This window comes from Protopterus annectens, chromosome 15.part0 (genome assembly GCF_019279795.1).
Source record: "Protopterus annectens isolate FY-2018-M chromosome 15.part0, PAN1.0, whole genome shotgun sequence".
In the NCBI taxonomy this organism is placed as follows: domain Eukaryota; kingdom Metazoa; phylum Chordata; order Ceratodontiformes; family Protopteridae; genus Protopterus; species Protopterus annectens.
Genome location: NC_056749.1, coordinates 487462218 through 487485083, shown reverse-complemented (window position 1 = coordinate 487485083; position 22866 = coordinate 487462218). Strand labels below are relative to the sequence as shown.

The window sequence follows — 22866 nt, the reverse complement described above, 5'->3', positions numbered from 1 at the left end:
GCCCCTCAAAGCAGCCTTGGAAACAGAAGGGGAGGCTCTGACCACCTTAGGAAGAGAGGGAAGAACAGCCACCTGAGAAGCCCCCTCAGCCTGGCCTACTTCCTGAGAGGAGACATCCTGTAACAGTAAAGTCTCTCCCTGAGACTCCAAAGAAACACCTGGCAAAACCTCCGGCTCCACTGAGCCCTCTAAAGAACCGGCGTCTGGGACTGTCGGTTCTTCCACTCTAGGCTTTGCTGTTTTGTCCTTGCGTTTTCTAGCGAAGCCGGCGTCGGAGCATCCGACGGCATTTTATAATTACAACGCTTCCCAAACACTAACCTGGCACAGTCTAACCTTCTCTTAATAGTGCGTTTGTTAAATCTAGCACAAGAGCGGCATCCAACAACGTCGTGCTCAGGCCCTAAACAAGGTATACACAAAGTATGGTAATCCCTATGAGGTATCTGTTTCCCACAAGAAATACAGTTATTCACTTTTTCTGACATCCGGTTAAATACTGAGGCAAGAAAAAACCAAAATATTCCCCAACGGGGTACTTAGCCAACTTTGATTTGGTCTGAAACTCTGGCTTCAGAAACTTTCAGAACGCCAACCTGCACTCGCAAAATTGCTTCTGCATCGGACCATGCGGCAAAAAAGACTGAGGATATGACGTCGGTCATGCGCATTAGTACCCTGACGTACTGACGTCAGTCTAATGCGCCCTGACCGACGTCAGCCATATACTTTGGTATTCGGGCCGACTGGACAGCGGACTACCCAATAGTTAGGACTGCAGCAATGTGGAATGAAGAACATCTGTATAGTTCATCAGATGAGGCACTGATAGCACAACCGTAGCTAGTCATGGACAAGGGAAAGAAAGATAGATTAAACGTTGTGCAATATTGATGCAAAGGAGAAAGCAAAACTAATAAACAAAAAGAGCAGCACCAAAGATATTTAAAGAAAAATACAAGCAAAGGCATCCAGATAATGGAAAATCTTACAATACAAAAAACTGTCTCTGAAGAAGCCACAATGGTGGCGAAAGCGCTTAGTTATTGGATCGGATTCATCTGCCATTTAAGTTCATCATGACCTGACCGTTTGTTGGGACTTTTTGTACACCACGACTATACATTCCTCGTTCTGCAGGAGGTATGGGCCTCTTCAAAATTGATTACATGTATAGATCTGCAGTTGTGGGACTGTATATACATTTGCTAAACTCACAAGGCTCATAAATATAGAAAATTTTAAAACATGAGGAGAATAAGTCAAAGATTTCCCTGCTTAGTTTAGTAAAAGCAAATTGTTGTCAAGCGGGAATGGAAATCAAACCAGTAGTAGATTTTCAGGTAGCAAATGAATGTACCAAAAAAACAAGAGAGAGTATAATGTGCAGGATCACATGAGAAGGCAAGAAATGTGGAAAATGCATAAGTGCAATTGGAAGTACAGAAAACTCTTGGAACAACCTCGTGTTGATCATGATCAAACACAGGAATTAAGGTGAGGTGAATTTAAACCAAAATATGAAAGGTTAATATTGGCGGCCCAAGATAGTGGACTACTTGCACATTGGTTTACACAGTCCACTGAACATGTGGGAGAAACAGACAAATGTAAGTTTTGTAAAACAGAATTGGAAACAGGTCACAACATACTAATGGCAGAAGGACTGTATACGGACAGGCATAATGTGGCAAGACTGTTGCACTGGGGATTGTGCAATCATCATAATACTGAAGTAGCTGAAAAACACTGGAAACAAGCCACAAAGATTTATTGAAAATGATAAAATTTATATCACAAAGGATCACCCATCACCAACAGTTCAAAAAACAGATGTGAGAAAACCAGATAGAGTAGTTCATGAAAAGACTAAAGTACCATTGATCACTGAAATTGCTACACCCAGTGACTACACTGGCTTAGACAGTCAAAATACCATGATTTACAGGCAGAAACAAGGGCAATGTGAAAGGAGGATACCAACACAGTTCCAATAGTAGTAGGAGCAACAGGTCTTATAAAAAAGAATTTACAATCGTACTTAGACATGTTACTGATGCATGTTCTCTACATAAGAATTGCAGGAACAGTCACTACTGGACACATTGCGGGTGCTGAGAAGACCACTTCTGTCCAACATCAAAGACTGAAACAACACTAATTTCATGAACTGTAATCATACTTTGACTTAGGAATGGAATCCATTCCTGTCATGGTACTAGAAACCCAAAAGACGAAGAAATTAAAGAAGAAGTCTGGTAAAGCAGATAATAGGTATGCTTGTGGCCATGAATCAGTGTGTCCAGAAAATTTCGCTTGCAGTGCAAGTTTAAAGGGTAGGAATAGTCTGGAAGTTGCTGGAGAGACTTGGTACCTTGTCTAAAGGTAGAAAGTCCTGCAAGAGTTTTTTTGTGTCTAGTTTGCAACCCAAGAAAAGCAGGTGTTGGGTAGATTCTGGTGTGGATTTTTTTGAGCTGATCGCGAACGCCAGACTCCAGAGAAGGGATGAAATGAAAGTGAGATGATGTAGAAGGGTCTACACAGAGGGTAATCATATTAACAGGTCATCTAAGTAAAGGAATAGTTGAATTTCCAGAGTCCTGCTAAAGGCTATGACTGGTGCCAGATACTTTGTGAAAACCCAGGGAACTGCAGAATGTGCAAAAGGCAAAGTAAAGAACTGAAAGTGTGATGAGTAAAGTGTGATGAGTAAACTGAAGATCTTTGAAATGTTCTGAAGGAAGGGGTGGATCGAGATGAGAAGGAAGGCTTCCTTCAGATCCAAGAACACAAGAAAACCCTGCAAATTATGAAGGGCAGAAGAGTCTGGAATGACTATCTTAAATAAAGAGACTTTGAGGAAAGTGCGGAGAAGAAACAAATCCAGGATAGGTCTCCATTCTCCTCTTCTCAGTACAAGGAGAAGTCAATAATAGAACTCTTTCCCATGTCGTGGTGTGGTACAGGTCCTATTACACCCTGGTTAAGCAAAAATTGAATGATGGGAGGTAGGGTCTTAATCGAATTTGGAGGTTCTGGGAAAATGCTCTTGAAAGAAAGCATTTTCTTCCAAGTCATTCTGCAACCATACTGAATAATGGAAAGTAAACAGTCTGTCTGTGGTCATAAGCTGCCAATTGCCCATGGAAGAAGAAAGTCTGTGACAGGAGAGAGAGAAAAAGATAGCCATGCTGATTTGTCTAGGTAGACAAGCCTCCCACATTTTGAGTTCCTGTCTGCTTTATCTTGAAATCTCCTCCTAGGCATTTTTTTCTCCCTGTGAGAGAAGCAGATGGGTTCTGCAGGGTAGTTTCTTAGATACCTGGGTAAGGAAATGAGGAAACTTTGTACTTCTTAATTTTCTCCTGTTCTCAAAGTTTAAAACAAGTTTGCTGCATCAGGGTCAAATAAAAGATACCTACTCAGAGGAGAATCTAGTGGCTTGGCTTTGCTATCCTCTGGAAGGACAGAGCGAAGCCATGCATACCTTCTGATAAAAGAACTAGCAGCTGCTCTGGTGGAAGCTTCCACTGAGTCATATCATAGCTGTATATGACACTAGGTCTAGACGCCTGTGAAGCCTGAGCCACCATGGACATAGCCTGTTGCTTAATACTTGCCCCTTCCAAAAAGGCCAACGTTTTATTTAAATTTCCCCGACAGTCAGTCAACATTTAGCAATTTGGGTCTGACAGATCAGGGCTCTGCAAACTACAGTGGAAGAGTCGTATGCCTTTTTCCCCCCAATCTATTTAGTGACCTGCTATCTTTATCGGAGGGAAGGACATTAGCACCAGATACAAGTTTAAATGGCTTATCCATCGGAAAAAAATTAAAAAAAAAAAAAAAAAAAAACAGTAAGATCTGCAAAAGGGTTCTTGCAGAGAAACTTTAGATCTTTAGGCACTTTGCAAATTCTAAAAAACCTTTGAGAGGCTGGTAGCTGGGAGTTAGCAGAAGTGAAAGTGGCAGTAAAAGCATCCAGAAAGTTCTCCAGGATAAGAGACAATGGAGCAGGTGCAGATGTGACTGCCTTCATCAGGTTATACTACCTTTTTTGCAAATCTGGTATTTGTTTGAATTTCCATTTAAAATGCTTCATCGTGTTAGAAACGGTTGTTACAAATGAAAACGTCCTCCACAGGAGAAGCAGTGGAACTTGGCCTGGAGAGTGCTCATCAGAATCAGACTTTGCCTCATCATCCTCTAAGGATGATTCTATAAAATGCCTCTTTTGAGGGTAGAAAATGAGGAAGCAAAAGATGGTGGTTTGAGTGTCATGATAGCCTTGAACAGGCTCTGGGGAAAAAAAAAAGGTAAACATCTACTCCTTTCCCATGGATATCTGAAGAACCATTTTTGGATTTCTGCTTTTTCTTTTTAGGAGTGACGTCTCTGTAAACAGCCAGAGGCTTCAACTCCTGACATACCTCAATTAGTCACCCAGGTATCTCTTGTCCTACTAATATTTGTGGTATACCTTTGAGTCCTTCAGAAATGATTACATGGGGGTTTCCCTTGTCTTGCCAGCATCAGTAAGATCAGTCGTTTTGGACATACATGTATCAGGCACCATAACAGTCTCCACTAAAGTTCACTGTAGCAGGCATCTGAAAAAGCATTTGTATACTGCGGGTTATGAAACTCAATTTCAGGCTTAGGCCTATTGAACTTCTTTGGGATAGGACTGTCTCGCTCTGGTGTTTCACTAAGGCAGACGAGTGTAGCAGAACAGGAGGGAAGGCATAAAAAACCTTTTCCAAGAAAAGGATACGGTAGCCGTCCTCCATGCCTGAGGACAAAAACAGCTGTAGTTGCCTGTTGTTGGTGGAGTCAAATAGTCTATCTGAAGAATAAGCCCGTTTGTGGGGTATGTCAAGACAGACCTCTCTGTTCAGCATCCATTTTTGAGAGTTTTCCCTTAATCTGCTTAAAAAGACCACCTGGACATTGTCATGAGAATGGAAACTGCTTGGAAGGACATATTTGCTTTTATGGCCTGTTCTCATGCTATAAGAGCCAATCTTAATAGCTTATAAGACCTTGTCCACCATTGCTAGTTTATGTACCACATGACACTTGTCTTATCTTTGACAATTTAGAGGGAGCCTGGCGCCAACGTATGAGAAGATCTGTAGAGCCTAAATAAGAGCCTGCATCTTCTTCAGGTTGATGTGTTCTGTCCTCTGATTTGATGGCCATTGTCCCTGGACTCTCAGGGACCAATGTCCCCCACACTACATCTCTGGTGTCTGTGCACAGCTCCTGCTGAGGTATCTGCAACTTGAATGGTAGGCCTGGGTTGAGGTTTACCTCTATAACCCACGACTAGAATTCTTTATTTCTTTAGAAAGGGAAGAAGTGGGATCTGGGTGTCAAAAAGATAAGAATGCTGGGACCAGAGAGATGTCAGGTAGCACTGAATCTTTCTTATGTAGCGGCTAGCGAAAGGCACTGTAGGTATTAATGTGGCCATGAATCCCAGGATCCTGAGAACTTCTCTTGTAGTGCAAGTTTGAAGAGGCAGGAAAAACTGATAGCAGTTGGAGATTCTCTGTACCTCGTCTTATGGTACGAAAGCCTGCATGATTTTCGTGCCCACTCTGCAGCCCAGAAAGACCGGGTCTTTGCTAAGATTCAGAATGGACTTTAAAATGATCATGAGCCCCAAACTCAGGAGGGGAAAAAGTGACACAGAGAAGGGTCTGCTGTGATGCTGCCTTTAACAACAGGTTGTCTAGACATAGAAATATTTGAATTCCCAGAGTTCTGAAAAAAGTGGTAACTGGTGCCAGGCTTTTTGTCAATACCCATATTACAGCCAGAATCATTTCCTCAAACAAAAGTCACAGCCAATTACATATTCCTACATGAGAAAATACAAAAATACTTACATCAAAATCAAGGAGTGCATCAAGCTGGTTCTGTATGATGGGAAGGGTTTTCAATAATTTTTCTGTGTTCATTGTCCTCATCACACCTTCAACCCTGCAATTCACAAATAAGACACAGCAGAAACAGCAATCAATCTACTTTTATATATACCTACAATATGTTTAAATTACATTTATTAACACAAATTTAGTTCTCTCATTTGTCTGCATTATCTAAATGCATATTTAGCTATACATGTGCAAAAATAGTGGACTCAATATATGGTGGGATAAAACATTTATTTCATTCAGTGCATCAACAGTTCATTATACCTTTGTTGCATCATCAAAGCTCCAAAAACTCCTGTACACCCACCACATTTACCCTGCACAATAAAACTAAAGAAAATGTACACTTTAAATGCACTCAGGAATGATTCCAATCACAAAAACACCGCAACTACCTAAAGCAATCCTCTAAATCCAAACCAAGCTTTTGTTCACTTTAAAAATGTTAGTTTTAATAAAAAAAGTTTAACATATCCCTTTCTCATTCGCAGCATACAGAGGGACATCAAAATACACTCAAAATGCCCTATTCAAGCTGCAATCTCCAAATTTCATATACTTTTTTGCTTAACATATTTTAAACAGTAATAAAAACTGCAGTTCCCATTCACTAAAATGTAAAAAATAAATAAAAGTGCACACTACACTCACACACAATTCTTCCTCTCATTTATTTCAACTACTTGTTTTTTTCATAAATTTGCACTTTAGTCTACCAATTTAAAAATAACATGCCATTAACTCACAGGTAAGAAAAACAATCCATAAAATATTTTTTCTGACAGCTTGAATACAAATAAATATATATTCATGTTTTATTAAAACTATATTATAAAAAAAGTAATATTCTTATCCTTTTTTTTCTCATGTAATACCAATTCCCGCATTTTTTGCTATCCTTTTCTTATGAATTTTATTTATTAACCATTTTTCCAATTGGCATACTATGCTACTATGAGCTGCTGTAAATTAAGTTTTCATAGTTCATCCATATCACCCATCTAATAGAGGTTACAGTTAAGACTTAATATTATCAAAGCACCTTCTCTCATTTCTTGAAACATTATACAAAAATATAACATGTACCAAACTTTCCTTGGTTGCTTTACTGCAAATTCATAAAGTACAGCTGTGTAAAATTTTACCATAATGGTAGATGTCCTTCTCTTCACTGTTGCAGTATTCATTACACTGGGGGGGGGGGGGTCCTTGCCAAGGGCAGCCCTACGTCCGGCCAGTATACTGAAAACTTTAGGTTGCCTTAAGGTACGCCGTATGTCACATGTATGGCTCCTTACAAAGCATAAGGCATAAAGGTGACGTCCAGACGTAATATCCTCAGCACTGAAAGCCTCATTAGGAATGCCAGTCCAAGGAAAAGAGAGGTAAACAATACCACCAGAAAAGAAATGGACCAGGGGGTGTAGGGAGTGAGTTAATACAACAGTGAAGAGTTGGACATGTACCATAATGGCAAGACTTTACACAACTGTGCTATGTCCTTTCATTTCACTGTTGCAGTTCTTACTACACTTGGAAGACTGGCAAAGCTAAGAAGAAACTTGGGAGGAGGAAGGACCAGTAGAGCCCTCTAGGAAGCCATGAAGGAACAGGACGTAGAGTCGTGCGAGGCACCAAGGCAAAACGGACATTGTCTGTGGCTGTCTTTATGGGGAATCGGTCTCCCACACTAGCATTTACCCTTCTTGGATGACATGAAACCCCACAAGCAACAGAAAGAAAAAGTTAAGTAAAACGGAACCCCAACTGGGCAGTTATCTCCAATGGCTTGGAAACCAGCAACAGAACGTTGGCATTCAGACCGATGATCAAGAGATGGTCTTCAGACTGGCAGCAAAGAAGTTCTGAGGATGGTACATCCAGATTACATCTTTATGCCTTACGCTTCACAAAGAGCATACATGTGACATATGGCGTACCTTAAGGCAACCTAAAGGCTTTGGTTTACAGCCCAGATGTTAGACCCCCTCCTTGGCAGAGGATCCACCTAATGTAATGAGTACCACACACAATAGTGAAATGGAAGGACATCTCAAGAAGTACTTCTCTTTTACATCTTTTCCTTCACATATTATATTACTCTCAAAAAACTACATTAATATATTAAAGTTGACACATTCAAATTATAATGTCAAAATTGAAGTATTCTGTAATAACATTCTTAAAAAATCTGTATACTTGTTTTACCAAAAATAATTTCAACCTCCCTTCCTTAACTTCAAGTACGGGATATAAGAATCACTCATTTGTATGGCGCCTTCTAAATAGTTTAAGATACTTCAAATCACATTTCATCAAAATTTGTTTTATCGTTCTTACCTAATCTGACTTGAGTTACTCTTCTGAGCCAGACTCTTCTCAACCAAACATTTTTCACCATGTCTTAACCATAATTCCATGATTCTAATATAGCTAGATAACACTGCCATTTCTGCAATTACTTTTGATAGCATTCCAAACTCTTCACAGATGTTTATCTCTAGGAAGGATAACAGCAACCCAAACAAATACCTTATCAATCTGTAGACCTTAGACATTAAAAATGTTGCCTTTTAACCCAATCCCTAAATTTCAATACCATACGCTGTTAATGAACAGATCTTAAAATTTATTACTGTCAGAGGTTTTACACTTTCATTTCCAATTCTTATCCAGTTGATGTAAACAGGCATTTGTATCAATCTTTTGTTTCATACAGTCAACATCTGTTCTCCAGTTGATGTAAACAGGCATTTGTATCAATCTTTTGTTTCTTACAGTCAACATCTGTTCATGTTTCTGTTTCATCAAACAGTATTCCTAAATATTCAATTCAAATTCTTCTTTTCATTAATTTGCCTTTTAACCGTACCTCAACATTATCCTTCCTAGAATTAAAATAATATATTTCTTTTTTATTCATTTAAATTTAAAAAAAATATTTTGCTCATTTACACATGCTGACAAAAATGTACAGTTGAGTACACTTACCATAAATGTAGATGTTGGAGTGTATTCACTGTTGCAGTCCTAACAAATGGGTTATCTGGCCCCCGGTAGCCATCGATCAACCCGAATACCAAAGGTAAGGGAATATGATGCCGTCGGTTGTATAGCATGTCAGTATCCTTGATACAAAAGGAGGCAGCAGACATCACCTCCTCAGTCTTTAACACAAATGTCAGGAGCCCCCAAGAAACAAGGCTTAGCCAAAATATAACGCATCCTTGGTAAACTAAACCAAATAAAGTCTGCACCTTAGGAAAGGAGAGCAGGAGAAAAACAAAACAGGGGGAAGGAGGGAGGGAAACCAGGACTGCAACAGTGAATACACTCAAACATCTACATTTACGGTAAGTGTACACAACTGTACTATGTTCATCGTGTTTCACTGTTGCAGTCCTAACAAATAGGTTGATTACCAAAGCCCAGAGAAGAGGGAGGAGGTGCCAAGACAATTAAGGATTGGAGAGAATGCCCAGCAAAACAGCAGTGGCAAACCCTGCCCTGGATCTAGAAAACAAAGGCAAATTATAATGCTTTGTAAAAGTGTGTACAGAAGACCATGTGGCAGCCTCTAAAATGTCTTTAGTAGGGACACCCCTTAAAAAAGCTGTAGAAGTGGAGGCTGCTCTTGTTGAGTGGGTCCTCACTCCTTGAGGAGGAACCTTGCCATGAAAAAAATAAAAAGGAATACAGTGTGCAATACATTTAGAAATGGCTTGCTTAGAAATAGCATTGCCTTGAGATGCAGGAGCGAAGCTGACCAATAGCTGAGCTGCCTTTCGAAGATCCTTAGTTCTGACCAATTAGAACCTGAGCTGTCTCTGTACATAAAGAGAAACTTCAAATTTGCAGTGGCAGCTGGCTCAAGGGGGGAAAGTGTAAGCTTCTCAAACACCAAATTAAGGTCCCACGCCAGAGTTGGTGCCCTTCTGGGAGGTTTTAAATTGCTAGTACCCCTGAGAAACATTTTCATCAGAGGATGAGAGAAAATGGGCTGTTCAAAAGAACAGTAAGCAGAAACAGCTGAAGCATGGATCTTGATAGAGGAAAAGGAAAGTCCACCTTGAAGCAAGTCAGCCAAGTATTCCAGGATCAGAGAAAGAGTAGGCTGAGAAGATTTGTCTTTTGCCTGCATCCACTGAGAGAATCTTTCCCATTTCCCAGCGTAAAACTTCCTAGTGCTAGGCCTTCTGGCCTCATGAAGTACATCAACCACCTGCTGGGAAAGGGAAGAAGTGGACTGATTCATATAATGAGCCATGTTGCCAAATGGAGAGTCTGAAGAGGAAGATGCAACATTGTTCCCCCTCCTGAACCAAAAGATCTGGTGTTGACACCAAAGGTTCTTGAGGTACCATTGCAATTTCCTCATATGCAGCTTCGCATATGGAATCATGAGAATACAAGAGGCCATGAATCCCAGAGCTTGCAGGTACTTCCTTGTAGGGAGCTGGGACAGGCTTGCCAAGTCCTTGAAGTAAGCTGAAAGAGTTGTCTGCTTCTCATGGGTGAGATGCATCATCTGGGCGGCTGTGTTCAGACTTGTTCCCAGGAATGTTATCTCCTTTGATGGTACCATTTTTGACTTTTGCTCGTTGAGAGTGTAACCCAGTGAAGAGAAGAGTCCTTACAAATTCCAAATCCTTTAACAGCGGTTCCAGAGAACTTGCCTGAATCAGACAGTCGTCCAAGTAAGGGTAAATCTGAATTTTCTTCTGCCTGGAAAAGGCAATAACTGGAGCCAGGCACTTTGTAAAAACTCTGGGAGCAGTAGATAAGCCAAAGGGCAGAGCAGAGAATTGATCATGCTGCTTGCCCACTCTAACGAAGGAACTGCCTGCAGCTTTTCCAGATAGGGATGTGCAGATAAGCTTCTTTGAGATCCAAAGTTACCAGCCAGGAGTCCCTGTCCAACATTGGTAGCAACTGATGAAGAGCGAGCATTTTGAACTCTGGAATCACCAAGAAAGAGTTCAGAATGGATAGATCAAGGATAGCCCGCCAGGTGCCTTTTTTTTTTTTTTTTTTGCACCAAGAAAAGTCTGGAATAGAAGCTTTGGCCTACCTGCCGAGCAGGAACTGATTCTATTGCCCCCAGATGCAACAGAGACAAAACTTACTTTTCTACTTCTGCCTTTTGACTGGAGGGAATGTCCGGGACTCCTTTGTGCACAGGAAAGGTGTGGAAAGAAAACCTGTGTCCTAGGGATAGTACCCATGTGTCATCCGTGATGGTGGCCCAGACCTTTGCAAAACTGGCCAACCTTCACCCTAAAGGAAACTCTGGGTAAGCAGGAACAGGCAGAAGTTGGACAAAGTCATTGAGAATGCTTAGACTGAGATGCAGGCTTAGAACTTCCCGACTTAGAAGTGGAAGCATGCCATTGTTTATTCCTTTGAGTGGTAGCCCCATGTCCCTTAGCTGATTTATAACCTCTGGACCTAGAACGCTTCTGTCTGCTGGTATCAGGAAAAGTACAGTTGTGTACCTACCATAAATGTAGATGTTCGAGTGTATTCACTGTTGCAGTCATTACTCTTGGGTTATCCTGCTGGCAGGCTACCCTCAGTCAGCCAGAATTCCAAAGTCTAGGTCCGGCGTCAGAGTGCTGTCGCCTCTTCTCTGACGTCAGTGCGCCAGGGGTATAAAAGATGCAGCAGACTCCATTTTCTTCAGTTTTTCTTGCCCCAGATGCCAGGTGCCCCCAAATTGGTAGGCTGAATAATATGCCAATAAAAACGCATGCACAAAAATAACATTTCCTTCATCTACAAGCAAATACACCAAATAGGTTGTATAGGATAGAGAAGTGCAGATAAGACCCAGCAAAGAAAAAGGGGGATGGTGGGTGGGTAACCTGGACTGCAACAGTGAATACACTCGAACATCTACATTTATGGTAGGTACACAAAGCACAGTTTTGTACCTACCATAAATGTAGATGTCCGATAGATATGCAACTGCAGTCATAACATATGGGTTGTCCTGCCTCAGGCAGCCCTCGGTCGGCCGAATTCCAAAGTCTGGGTCCAGCGTCGGCTGGTGTCGCCCCCTCTCCGACGTCACTATGGCTGGAATATAAAGGCATCGGCCGACGCCATCTTCTTCAGTGTTTCTTGCCCCAGATGTCAGGTGCCCACTCAGGAGGCTAAATTTTGTAAATGGATAAAAAATAATCCCAAGCATGCACAACAGTAATAAACAGATACACCATAGGAGATACCCCCAGCTGAAGGGAAGAGGGGTAGTGACCCCAAAAAGAAGGATACAGAGGGGTAGGAGGGTGGGAGAATCCGACTGCAGTTGCATATCTATCGGACATCTACATTTATGGTAGGTACAAAACTGTACTATGTCCTTCAAGAATGCAACTGCAGTCATAACATATGGGTTGAATACCATAGCCAAGCTGGGGGTGGAAGGAACTATGATAAGGATGGTGTAGCTATAATCCCCTGCAGGACTGCCGAAGCAAAGCCTGCTCGGGATCTGGAGTATAATGGCAGGTGGTAGTGCTTGGTAAATGTATGCACGGAGCTCCATGTAGCAGCCTCTAAAATGTCCTTTTGTTGCCACTCCTCTTAGGAAAGCTGTGGAAGTGGCTATAGCTCTGGTGGAGTGTGGCCTAATATTGGCTGGCACACCTTTTCCATGAAAAGAATAGCAAAATCTGATGCAATGTCCAATCCATTTTGAAATTGTTTGTTTGGAGATTGCCTTTCCCTGTACTCCAGCAGCATAAGCTACAAACAGCTGGTCAGACTTTCTGGTGGTCTTAGTTCTGTCCAAGTAGTAGCGTAGTTGTCTGTGTATGCCCAAAGTATGCAGTAGTTTTTCCCCCCTATTTTGAGGATTGGGAAAGAATGTATGCAGATGAATTGCTTGATTTAGAGACACCCTGGAAATAACTTTTGGCATGAATGTAGGATTTGTTCTTAGGGAGACTCTGTCGATGAAAAATGAGGAAGGGGGGCACTGCCATGAGTGCCTGTATCTCCGAAACTCTTCCTGCAGAAGTGACTGCCAATAAGAAGGCAGTCTTCCATGAAAGGAATTGCATTTCTGAGGATGCTGCTGGCTCAAAGGGAGGAAGAGTTAGTTTTTCCAACACATAGTTGAGGTCCCATGCAGGTACTGGTTGTTTTCTGGGAGGTCTGATATTCTTTATCCCTCTTAAAAACTGTCTTAGCAGAGGATGCGAAAACATTGGAGGGTCACAGTTGTATTTTGCTGAGATTGCTGAGGCATGTATCTTTATTGAGTATGAGAGCCCGGTATGAAACAGCTCTGCCAAGTATTCCAATATCCGAGGAATACTCAGTAATTCTGTGTCCTGACCCTTTTTGGCATTCCAGATGCTGAATCTTTTCCACTTGGCTGAATAGGTTTTTCTGGTGGAAGGTCTGCGTGCTTCCAGCAAGATCTCTTGAACAGATTTGGAAAGAGAGCTAGGTGTTGAAGTCATGGAAGTCTCCAGGCTGTCAGATGCAATGTTTTCAGGTCTTGATGTACAGTCCTGTAATTGTGTTGCATTAGGAGCAGGGGCCATAGGGTCAGAGGCCATGGTTTGGTCCGAGTTATGGTCAATAGCAGTGGGTACCAATGTTGCCTTGGCCAGTCTGGCGCTATCAAGATGCCTGTTGGTTGTTCTGCCTTTATTTTCAGTATCACCTTGGTCAGCAAAGGCAGAGGAGGGAATGCATACATTTTTAGAGAATTCCAGCTGAAGGAGAGGGCATCCGTTTTCCAAGCTAGAGGGTGATGAGTCCTTGTGCAGAACTTTTCCAGGTGATGATTTAGGTGAGAAGCAAAGAGATCTACGTCCGGTATTCCCCATGTCCTTGTCAGTTGAGAGAAAATGTGAGGGTGCAACATCCATTCGTGTGGATCCATGAAGTTTCTGCTCAGATTGTCCGCCAGTACATTGTCCTTGCCTGGTACAAACTGGGATTGTAAGTGTATCTTCAGGCTCAGGGATTTTTCCCAGAGAAGCATTGTTAGTCTGCAGAGGGGATAAGAATGAGTGCCTCCCTGCTTGTTTATGTACCACATGACAGTGGTGTTATCTGTCCTTATTAGCAAATGTCCTTCTTGTAGTGATTTTTCGAAAGTCTCGATGGCATGCATCACTGCCAACATCTCCTTTTGGTTTATGTGCAGATGTCTTTCCTTTGGCGTCCATAGGCCTTGAATGCATCTGCCCTCCATGTGCGCCCCCCATCCATGGTCTGAGGCGTCTGTTGTGATCATTTGGCCTGCTTGAGGTCTGTTGAAAGACATGCCTTTGTTTAGTTGACTGGCTTGAGCCCACCATAGAAATTCCTTCTGCAGGCATGGAATAAGTGGGATTATGTCCTCTAGGCTGTTGCTGTGTCGAGACCATAAGTTTTTTAAATACCATTGCAGCTTTCTGATATGAAGTCTTGCCAAAGGTATCAGAAGAATACAAGATGCCATGAAAACCAGGGCCTGCAGGATTTTCCTTGCAGTCAGCTGGGAAAGGCTTGCTAGGCCTTTGAAGTACTCTGGTAAACGCTGCTGTTTTTCCTCTGTGAGGTAGGCCATTTGTGTTTCTGTGTCCAGTTTGGCTCCTAGGAATGTAATCTGTTGGGATGGTAGTAATTTTGACTTTTGAATGTTGTTTGTGAGAATAAGCCTAATTTTCCGCCCAAAGGTGCTTCTCTTTGAACCTTTGTAGGCGGTACGAAAGTGAAGTCATTGTGATTGTACCTGTGGTGCAGCTGAACTGTCTGCGCCACTTCTTTGGTTTGGAGGTTGCCATTGGCGGCCCCTGTAAGATCCTTGGTGTTGTCCTCTACCCCTGGCTCGTCTGCTTTTTCCCCTTGGAAACTTGTCAGAGCCGGGGAAGGACCAATTCCTTGAGGGCCAGTTTCTGCTGAATCTGGGTGGCTGAACCTGAAGGAAATCCTTTACTGTCTGTACTGACTTTGCTTTTTCCTCTATGGATTTCAAAACATCTTGTGCAGTAGCACCAAAAAGCTTTTGTTTCTCCAAAGGTGCATCCAGTAACTTTACTTTAACATGGTCAGGCAAAGATTGATCCTTCAACCAAGCATGTCTACGTATTACAGCCCCAGTCATAGCTGCCCTACATGAAGCTTCCAGTGCATCATAACCACACTGCAGAAAATGGTTATTAACCTGCTGAGTGCTATGTATATGATCCTGCAGTGCCTTTTTATCAATAGGCTCAGAAGAGGCTACCTTTTTCTGTAAATCATCCAGGAGAAAATCTTGGTACTGAAACATGTGAAAAAGGCAGTTAAGAGACCTCATGGCTAGGGTAGTGGAGGTGTATACTTTTTTACTCCATCTCTCCAGGGACCTAGCTTCTCTGTCAGCTGGCAGTGGGTTTTTGGCAGAGGAGGAAGCCACTCCCTTGGGGCCCTGTGAAATAGTTTCTAGATCCACAGAATGGGCGTTAAAAAGGTGCTTGTGAGTGTCAGGGACCCTATAATATCTGTCCGGCTTGATAGGAGCAGGAGGAAGAGAGTCAGGGTTGGCACTGGAGTCAGAGAAAACATCATCCAAAACATCCATAACTGGAGGGATAGCCAGAGGTCTGTGCTGGGGGAGCTTGAGGAAAGTACGAAGCCTTTTCCTGGAGTCAGAGAATTCCTGACCCTGCCATTGAAAATGTTCTCTCATGGAATGCAGAACTTCCCCAAATGAGAAATCCTCTGGGGGGGAGGCTGAGGGAATAGATTCCTCGTAGGCCTGGAAGGGTTCTTCTTGAGTGTCAGAATGCTCAGAATCCCCAGAGGCTTCATCCGAGGAGAGGTCGTCCGCCTGCTCAGATCTAGGCCTTTTCTTTGCAGGTGGCTGAGAACCCCTGTCCGGATGAGGCTGAGACCCCCTGATAAGGGAAATAAGATCTGCAGCCAGAGACATGATCTGCTTATCAGAAGAAGGGGCCTGGGCAGATTTAGGATGGGCCTTGGCCTGACTGGCGGCCTTAGCACGTGCAAAGGCCTTGATGGACATGGAAACAGGAAGCCTAGCAGCCCCACGTGCAGGCATTACCTTGTCCACCGGGATGTTGTCAGGTAGATCCAGAACTTCGGTTTCCGGAGGAAAATCAACAACAGGCACCGGAGAGGTATCCGAGACCGAAGGTCGTGTTAGCGCTGTGTCGTCGGCCTGGAGCGGTAGATTTACCACTTCCAAAGGAGCCGGAGCGCTAGTAGAGGGTTTAGGAGAAACATCGGTAGTGGACGCGGGCCGAGGATGTCGGTCCCGGTCCTTGCATTTTTTAGCAGATTGGGTTGTCGGTTGTTCCGACGGCATGATATACGCAAAGGATTCACCGAAGAAGTCCTCGGCGAATTCTGCCCGGCGCCTGAGGGTGCGCTTATTAAAGCAGGCACAGGCAGCACAGGCAGAGACGTCGTGGTCTGGGCCCAGGCAGGGAAGGCAGAGAGAATGGAAGTCCTTATGAGGTATTTGTTTACCACAAGACAAACAATTATTAACTTTCTCAATTTGTTCTGACATTGGCTGAGGCAAGAATAAATGTTCCCCAACGGGGTACTTATCTTTTAGATGACTTCGGTACTGAAAACACAGGAGCTGACCAACCGGCACTTGCGAACTGCTTCTGCTTTGGGCACCGCGTGGCAAGAAAGACTGAAGAAGATGGCGTCGGCCGATGCCTTTATACTCCAGCCGTAGTGACGGAGAGGGGGCGACACCAGCCGACGCCGGACCCAGACTTTGGAATTCGGCCGACCGAGGGCTGCCTGAGACAGGACAACCCATATGTTATGACTGCAGTTGCATTCTTGAAGGACATCTGTACTTTGTTCATCGTGTTTCACTGTTGCAGTCATTACTCTTGGGTAGAATCCCAAAGCTGAGGATGGGTGGCTGGGCTAAATAGGATTAGGAGAGGCTATGAGGCCTTGCAGAATTGCAGTGGCAAAGCCTGCTCTGGATTTAGAGTGGAGAGGTAAGTGGTAGTGCTTTGAAAAAGTGTGCACTGAACTCCAAGTTGCAGCCTCTAAGATGTCTTTGGTTGGTACTCCTCTGAGAAAGGCTGCTGAAGTGGCTGCTGCTCTGGTAGAATGTGGCCTAATGCCCTTAGGCATTGATTTGCCATGCTGTGAGTAGCAGAAACAAATGCAATGGCCTATCCATTTTGAAATGGTCTGTTTTGAGATAGCTTTTCCTTGTGATTCTGCAGCATATGCCACTAAAAGTTGCTCAGTCTTTCTGAAAGCTTTAGTTCTGTCCAAGTAGAAGTGTAGCTGTCCATGTCCAAAGAATGCAGAAGTCTGTGGGTTTGGATAAAAGGAAGGCAAGTGAATGGTTTGGTTAATGGCCACAGTGGACACCACCTTAGGCATAAATGTAGGGTTCATCCTCAGAGAAACCCTGTCTGGATGGAAAATGATAAAAGGTTCCACAGCCATGTAACTCCGAGACTCGTCTTGCAGAGGTTATTGCTAGGAGCAGAGCTGTTTTCCAGGATAAGAATTTAATATCCGCTGTGGAGGCTGGCTCAAAAGGAGGCAGTGTGAGTTTTTCCAAGACATAATTTAGGTCCCATGCAGGTATTGGTGCTCTCCTTGGAGGTCTTATGTTTTTGGCCCCTCTGAGGTACTGTCTTATTAAAGGATGAGAAAAGATAGGTGGTTCCGTATTGTAATGGGCTGAAATGGCAGAGGCATGAATCTTAATTGATGAAAAGGATAGGCCTTTGTCCAGCATCTCAGTTAAATATTGTAAAATCTGAGGAATTTTGGTACAGACGTGTCAATTCCTTGTTCCTAGTTCCAAGCACAGAATCTCTTCCATTTTTCTGCATACGATTTTCTGGTACTGGGCCTCCTGGCCTCCAAGATAACACCCATTACAGCTTTGGAGCATGGAGTGTTCTAAATGGCTACATTATCCGCCATGCTGCTAGATTTAAGGTACTGATGTGGCTGTGCAGGATCTGATTGTTTTGTTGGGTCAGTAAGTGAGAAGTTTGAGGCAATGTCCAGGCTGGACCTTGAAACAAGTTCTTTAGGATTGGGTACCAGTGCTGGCGTGGCCAGTCTGGGGCAATCAGTATAAGTTTTGGCTTCTCTTGTCTGACCTTTAGGAATACCTTGGGGAGGAGTGGCAGTGGAGCAAAGGCATATACTGTTAGGTTTTTCCAGCTGAAGGATACGGCATCCACTTTCCATGCTTGCTTGTGATAAGTCCTTGTGCAGAATCTCTGTAGTTGGCAGTTGTGAGGGGAAGCAAACAGATGTCTGGGCATCCCCAATTCCTGGTTATCATGCTTAAGACTTGTGGATACAGTTTCCACTCGTGGGGATCCATGAGGTTTCTGCTTAGTTCGTCTGCCAGAGTATTTATTTTTCCTGGCAGGAATTGTGCTTACAGGTGAACTTGATAAGTCAATGCTATGTCCCACAAAGTCATGGCTTGTCTGCAGAGGAGGTAGGAAGGTGTGCCTCCCTGCTTGTTTATGTACCACATGACTGTAGTATTGTCTGTCTTTATCAGTAGTTGTCCTGGATGAAGTAGATCCTTGAAAGCTGTTAGGGCATTCCGAACAGCTAGCATCTCTTTTTGATTGATATGAAGATGCATCTGGCTTGCGGACCATGTGCCCTGAATACATTTTCCTGCCATGTGGGCCCCCCAGGCATAATCTGATGCATCCGTTGTTAGTGTCTGCCTGGCTGTGGGTAAAGTGAACGGCTGTCCCTTGTTGTGATGACAGGCCTGTGCCGACCATTGAAACTCCTGTTACAGGCAGGGAATGAGGGTAATTAATGTTTCCAGGCTGTAGCAATGTTGAGTCCAAACACTTTTTGGATACCATTGTAGTTTCCTCATATGCAGTCTGGCATATGGAATTAGCAGAATGCAGGATGCCATGAATCCCAAAGCCTGCAGAATTTTTCTTGCAGATAACTGGGTCTTTGTTGCCAACATTTTGAAGTAAGAAGTCAGTTGTCTTTGTTTGTCTGGCGTGAGATAAGCCACCTGGGCAGTTGTATTTAAGCTTGCACCCAAGAATATCATCTCTTTTCATTTACTGTGTACCCTAGGCAAATTAGTAATCTTTTTACAAACGCCAGATGCTGTAGTAGAATGTCTTTGTTATCTGCTTGAATAAGGCAGTCGTCCAAGTAAGGATATATTTGAATTCCTCTTTCTCTGCAAAATGCAATTACTGGTGCCAGGCATTTGGTGAAGACCCTGGGAGCAGTAGATAAGCCAAAGGGCTGTGCAGAGAATTGGTAGTGCATTGAGCCAGCTATGAATCTGAGGTAACTTCTGCAAGATTGTCTGATTGGGACATGCAAGTATGCCTCTTTTAGGTCCAAAGTAACGAGCCAAGCCTTCTTGCCTAGCATGGGCAGTAGCTGCTGTAGAGTCAACATTTTGAATTTTGGAACATCCAGAAATGTGTTTAGAATAGACAGGCCCAGTATTGGTCTCCAGGAAAAGTCTCGAGTAAAATCCTTGTCCCTGCTCTTGTTATGGTACTTGCTGAATGGCCCTCATGTCCATGAGGGATGAAACTTGCTTTTGTGCCTCTGCCCATTGATTGTGTGGCAGGTCTGGCATACCTTTTGCCCTTGGCAGGGTGTGAAAGTGGAACCTGTAGCCCTGAGACACAATGTTCAAGACCCATTTGTCCTGGGTAATCATGTGTCAATTTGGTGAAAAAAGTGCTAGTTTTCCCCTAAGGGGGCTGCCAAAAGATATGTGCTTGGTGCTGGCAGAGGAAAGTCATTGGGACTGTTTCCTGTATGGTTGTGATTTGTCCTTTCCACTGTTGGTGGTAGAAGCACCCCATTGTTTAGGCCTATATGAGCCTTGGGGCTGGATCTGCCTCTGGGGCATCTGTATCTGCCTCTTTGTGGCCTGTCTGACACTGGAAAGGACCAATTCTTTGTAGGCCAGTTCCTGCTAAATCTGGGTGGCTGTACCTGTACGAAATCCTTAACTGTCTGCATGGATTTCACTTTATCCTCCATTTTCTTCAACACCTCTTCTGCCTTAACACCAAACAAAGTATCATGCTGTAATGGAGCATCCAATAATCTTGCTTTAACATGATCAGGCAGATTCTCTTCCTTTAACCAAGCATGCCTTCTAATGACAGAACCCATAACAGCGGCCTCCAGTGAATCAAAACCACATTGCAAAGTATGCTTTCCCACTTATTCAGCTGCATGCAATAAATCCTGCATTTCCTTGTTATCAGAACATTCAGAATTTGTCAACATTTTCTGTTTAAGCAGTCACATTAAGTATTGCTGATATTTAAGCATATGAAACTGACAATTTAAAGCCCTTACAGCCAAGGTAGCAGAAGTGTAAACTTTTTTCCTCCCATCTGTCCAGTGCCCTAGAATCCCTATCAGAGGGGGCAGGGTTTTTTGCAGTGGAAGCCTTGACCCCTTTGGGACCCTGAGAAATAGTTTCTGGGTCAGCAGCAGGGTTTTTATATAGAAATTTATGAGAGTCTGGAACCCTGTAGTATCTGTCTGGCTTAGCAGGTGCAGGGGGTAGAGAGTCAGGAGACAGGCCGGACTCTGAAAATACATCTACAATGTCTAGAACAGGTGGAATAGCAAGAGGTCTGTGCTGAGGTAGTAAAAGAAAATCTGAGCCTTTTCTTAGATTCTGAATAATCTTGGCTCTCCCAGTGAAAATGCTCCCTCATGGTATGTAGGGTTTCCCCAAAAGCATAATCCTCAGGAGGAGAGGCTGAAGGAATAGATTCTTCAGCATCAGAATACTCATAGGGAGGAAAAGAGTATCCCTGTTCAGAAGAGGAGTCGGAGGAAATTGAAACCTGATCAGAAGAGTCGTATTCTGTCTCTTGCCTAGGCCTCATCGGGGGGGGGACCCCTGATCAAAGTAATTAGGTTTTCGGCCATTTTAAGCATCTGTTTCTTAGGCATGGAAGTCTGTCCAGGAGAATGCTGTACTTGTTTCGTCTTTACAGGTGTTTTAGTCTTTGAAGCTGAGGTAGGCTTGACATATAATTGTGTAGGTCTGAAAACACCCTCAGAAGCTGATGCCTGCTCAGCGGCTCTGGACCCATCTGAGGGAATAGTATACGAGGGTCCAATACCTTGAGTATCGAGGCCTAGTCGGCTCCACGTGGGAGTCGGTAGTGGCCTGTGGCTCTGAGGTAGCGAGCGCCTCACTGAGAACCGGCAAACCAGCGACTGGCCTAGTGGGGGCCTTGTCGGTTTTGGACCTCGGATGCCTGTCCTTTTCCTTTTTATAAACTCCGGTCATTGGCTGTTCCGACGGCATTATATAATTAAACCTTCGGCCAAAGTAATGAAAGGCAAAATCGTTCCGACGCTTAATAGTGCGTTGGTTAAATCTAGCACAAAACCGACAGCTAGCAATGTCGTGATCAGGGCCTAGGCAAGGAATACAGTAAGAATGAAAATCCTTATGAGGTATTTGCTTCCCACATGAAATACAATTGTTAACTTTTTCTGACATTGGTCTGGAGTAAGAAAAAAGTTTCCCCAATGGGGTACTTAGCTTTAATGAAGACTTCGGATGTGAAATTCAATTTTGAAACTCTCAGGAGTCGGCCGACCGGCACTTGCAAACTGCTTTTGCTTCGGGCACCGCGCAGCAAGAAAGACTGGAGAAAATGGCGTCGGCTGCATCATTTATACCCCTGGCGCACTGACGTCAGGGAAGAGGAGACAGCAACCGACGCCGGACCAAGGCGTTGGAATTCAGGCCGACTGCAGGTAGCCTGCCAGCAGGATAACCCAAGAGTAATGACTGCAACAGTGAAACACGAACATCAACAGCAAAGTAGAATTTCTGCAACCATTCTTCATCACTTAACTGTGGATATTCTGTTCCTTTTCACTTAAAAGGTCTTAATACGTTCAAGGCATGAAGCAAAACATTTCAAAACTGCTCCTCTGGATAACCAGCGAACTTTATTGTGCAAAAGAAGATCAAAATATTGACTGTTTACTTCTTAAAGGACGACACAAAACTGTCGGTGATTAAGACCGCTTGTCATTACTTGGTTAACTATTTTTACTACCAAATCCATCACCTTTACAATTTCGATGGGAAATGACTGGGCACATAGCGCTTCCTGCTTAATAATACAATGAAATGTAAAAACAGTGTTCTACATTTTGTTTGAAGACAGTAACAAAGCCTTTGTTTTTACCCATCATGCTGGGTGCTCCATCTGTAGCAATAGATACCAATTTATTGATGTCAACTTCCATAACAAAAATTCAAAATTGCTGCAGAGATATCGTCACCTCGAGTTTGTCCTTTAAGAGGCAGCAAAGCCAGTAATTCTTCATGGAGACCTTTATCAGAAACATCCCGTCCCAGAAGGCTAACTTGTGCAATATCCTTCATGTCACAGGACTAGTCACATGCCAAAGAAAATACAGATGCCAATTTGATATCATTAATCTGTTGATCTCTGACATTCTTGCCCATCTTAATGGTTCTGTCCTGAACAGTTTTTGCGGATAGTGAGGGGTCTTCAATTTTTTTTTAATAATATCATCTTTATTTTTGAAGTCAGAGTAGAGATATTTGGCCAAATGTGAAAAGCATTTTTTTTTACATATTCTCCATTCGTGAAAGGTTTTTCATGCTTTGTAATCTCATGAGAAACACAAAAAAAAAAAAACTTCCTGCTGTCACATTACTTGAATATTGTATCCAGCTGCTGAATATTGATGTTGATTGTTGCATTTTTTGCTTTAATTCTGTCACCGCTTTTTTCTTTCTTCTCCAACAGAATATCTCTTTGCAAATGCATCATGCTTTGTTAAAAAGTGACGTTCGAGATTTGATTTTTTATTGGATAATTTTTCACTGCAAATTAAACATGTTGGCAGACCCATAGAGTTTTGAATAAAAGCATAA

At 43.1% G+C, this 22866-nt stretch overlaps 1 protein-coding gene across 2 annotated transcripts in view; it reads right to left on the bottom strand.

Annotated features, from left to right (window-relative positions):
* The window catches only part of LOC122789778 (phosphatidylinositol-binding clathrin assembly protein-like), a 2259505-nt gene that overhangs the window by 1645924 nt on the left and 590715 nt on the right, over positions 1-22866 (bottom strand). For both annotated transcript variants that reach the window (XM_044057218.1, XM_044057217.1), the window contains one exon: positions 5895-5988. In XM_044057218.1, the coding sequence (XP_043913153.1) occupies positions 5895-5988 (94 nt within the window). The remainder of the gene's footprint in view (positions 1-5894; positions 5989-22866) is intronic.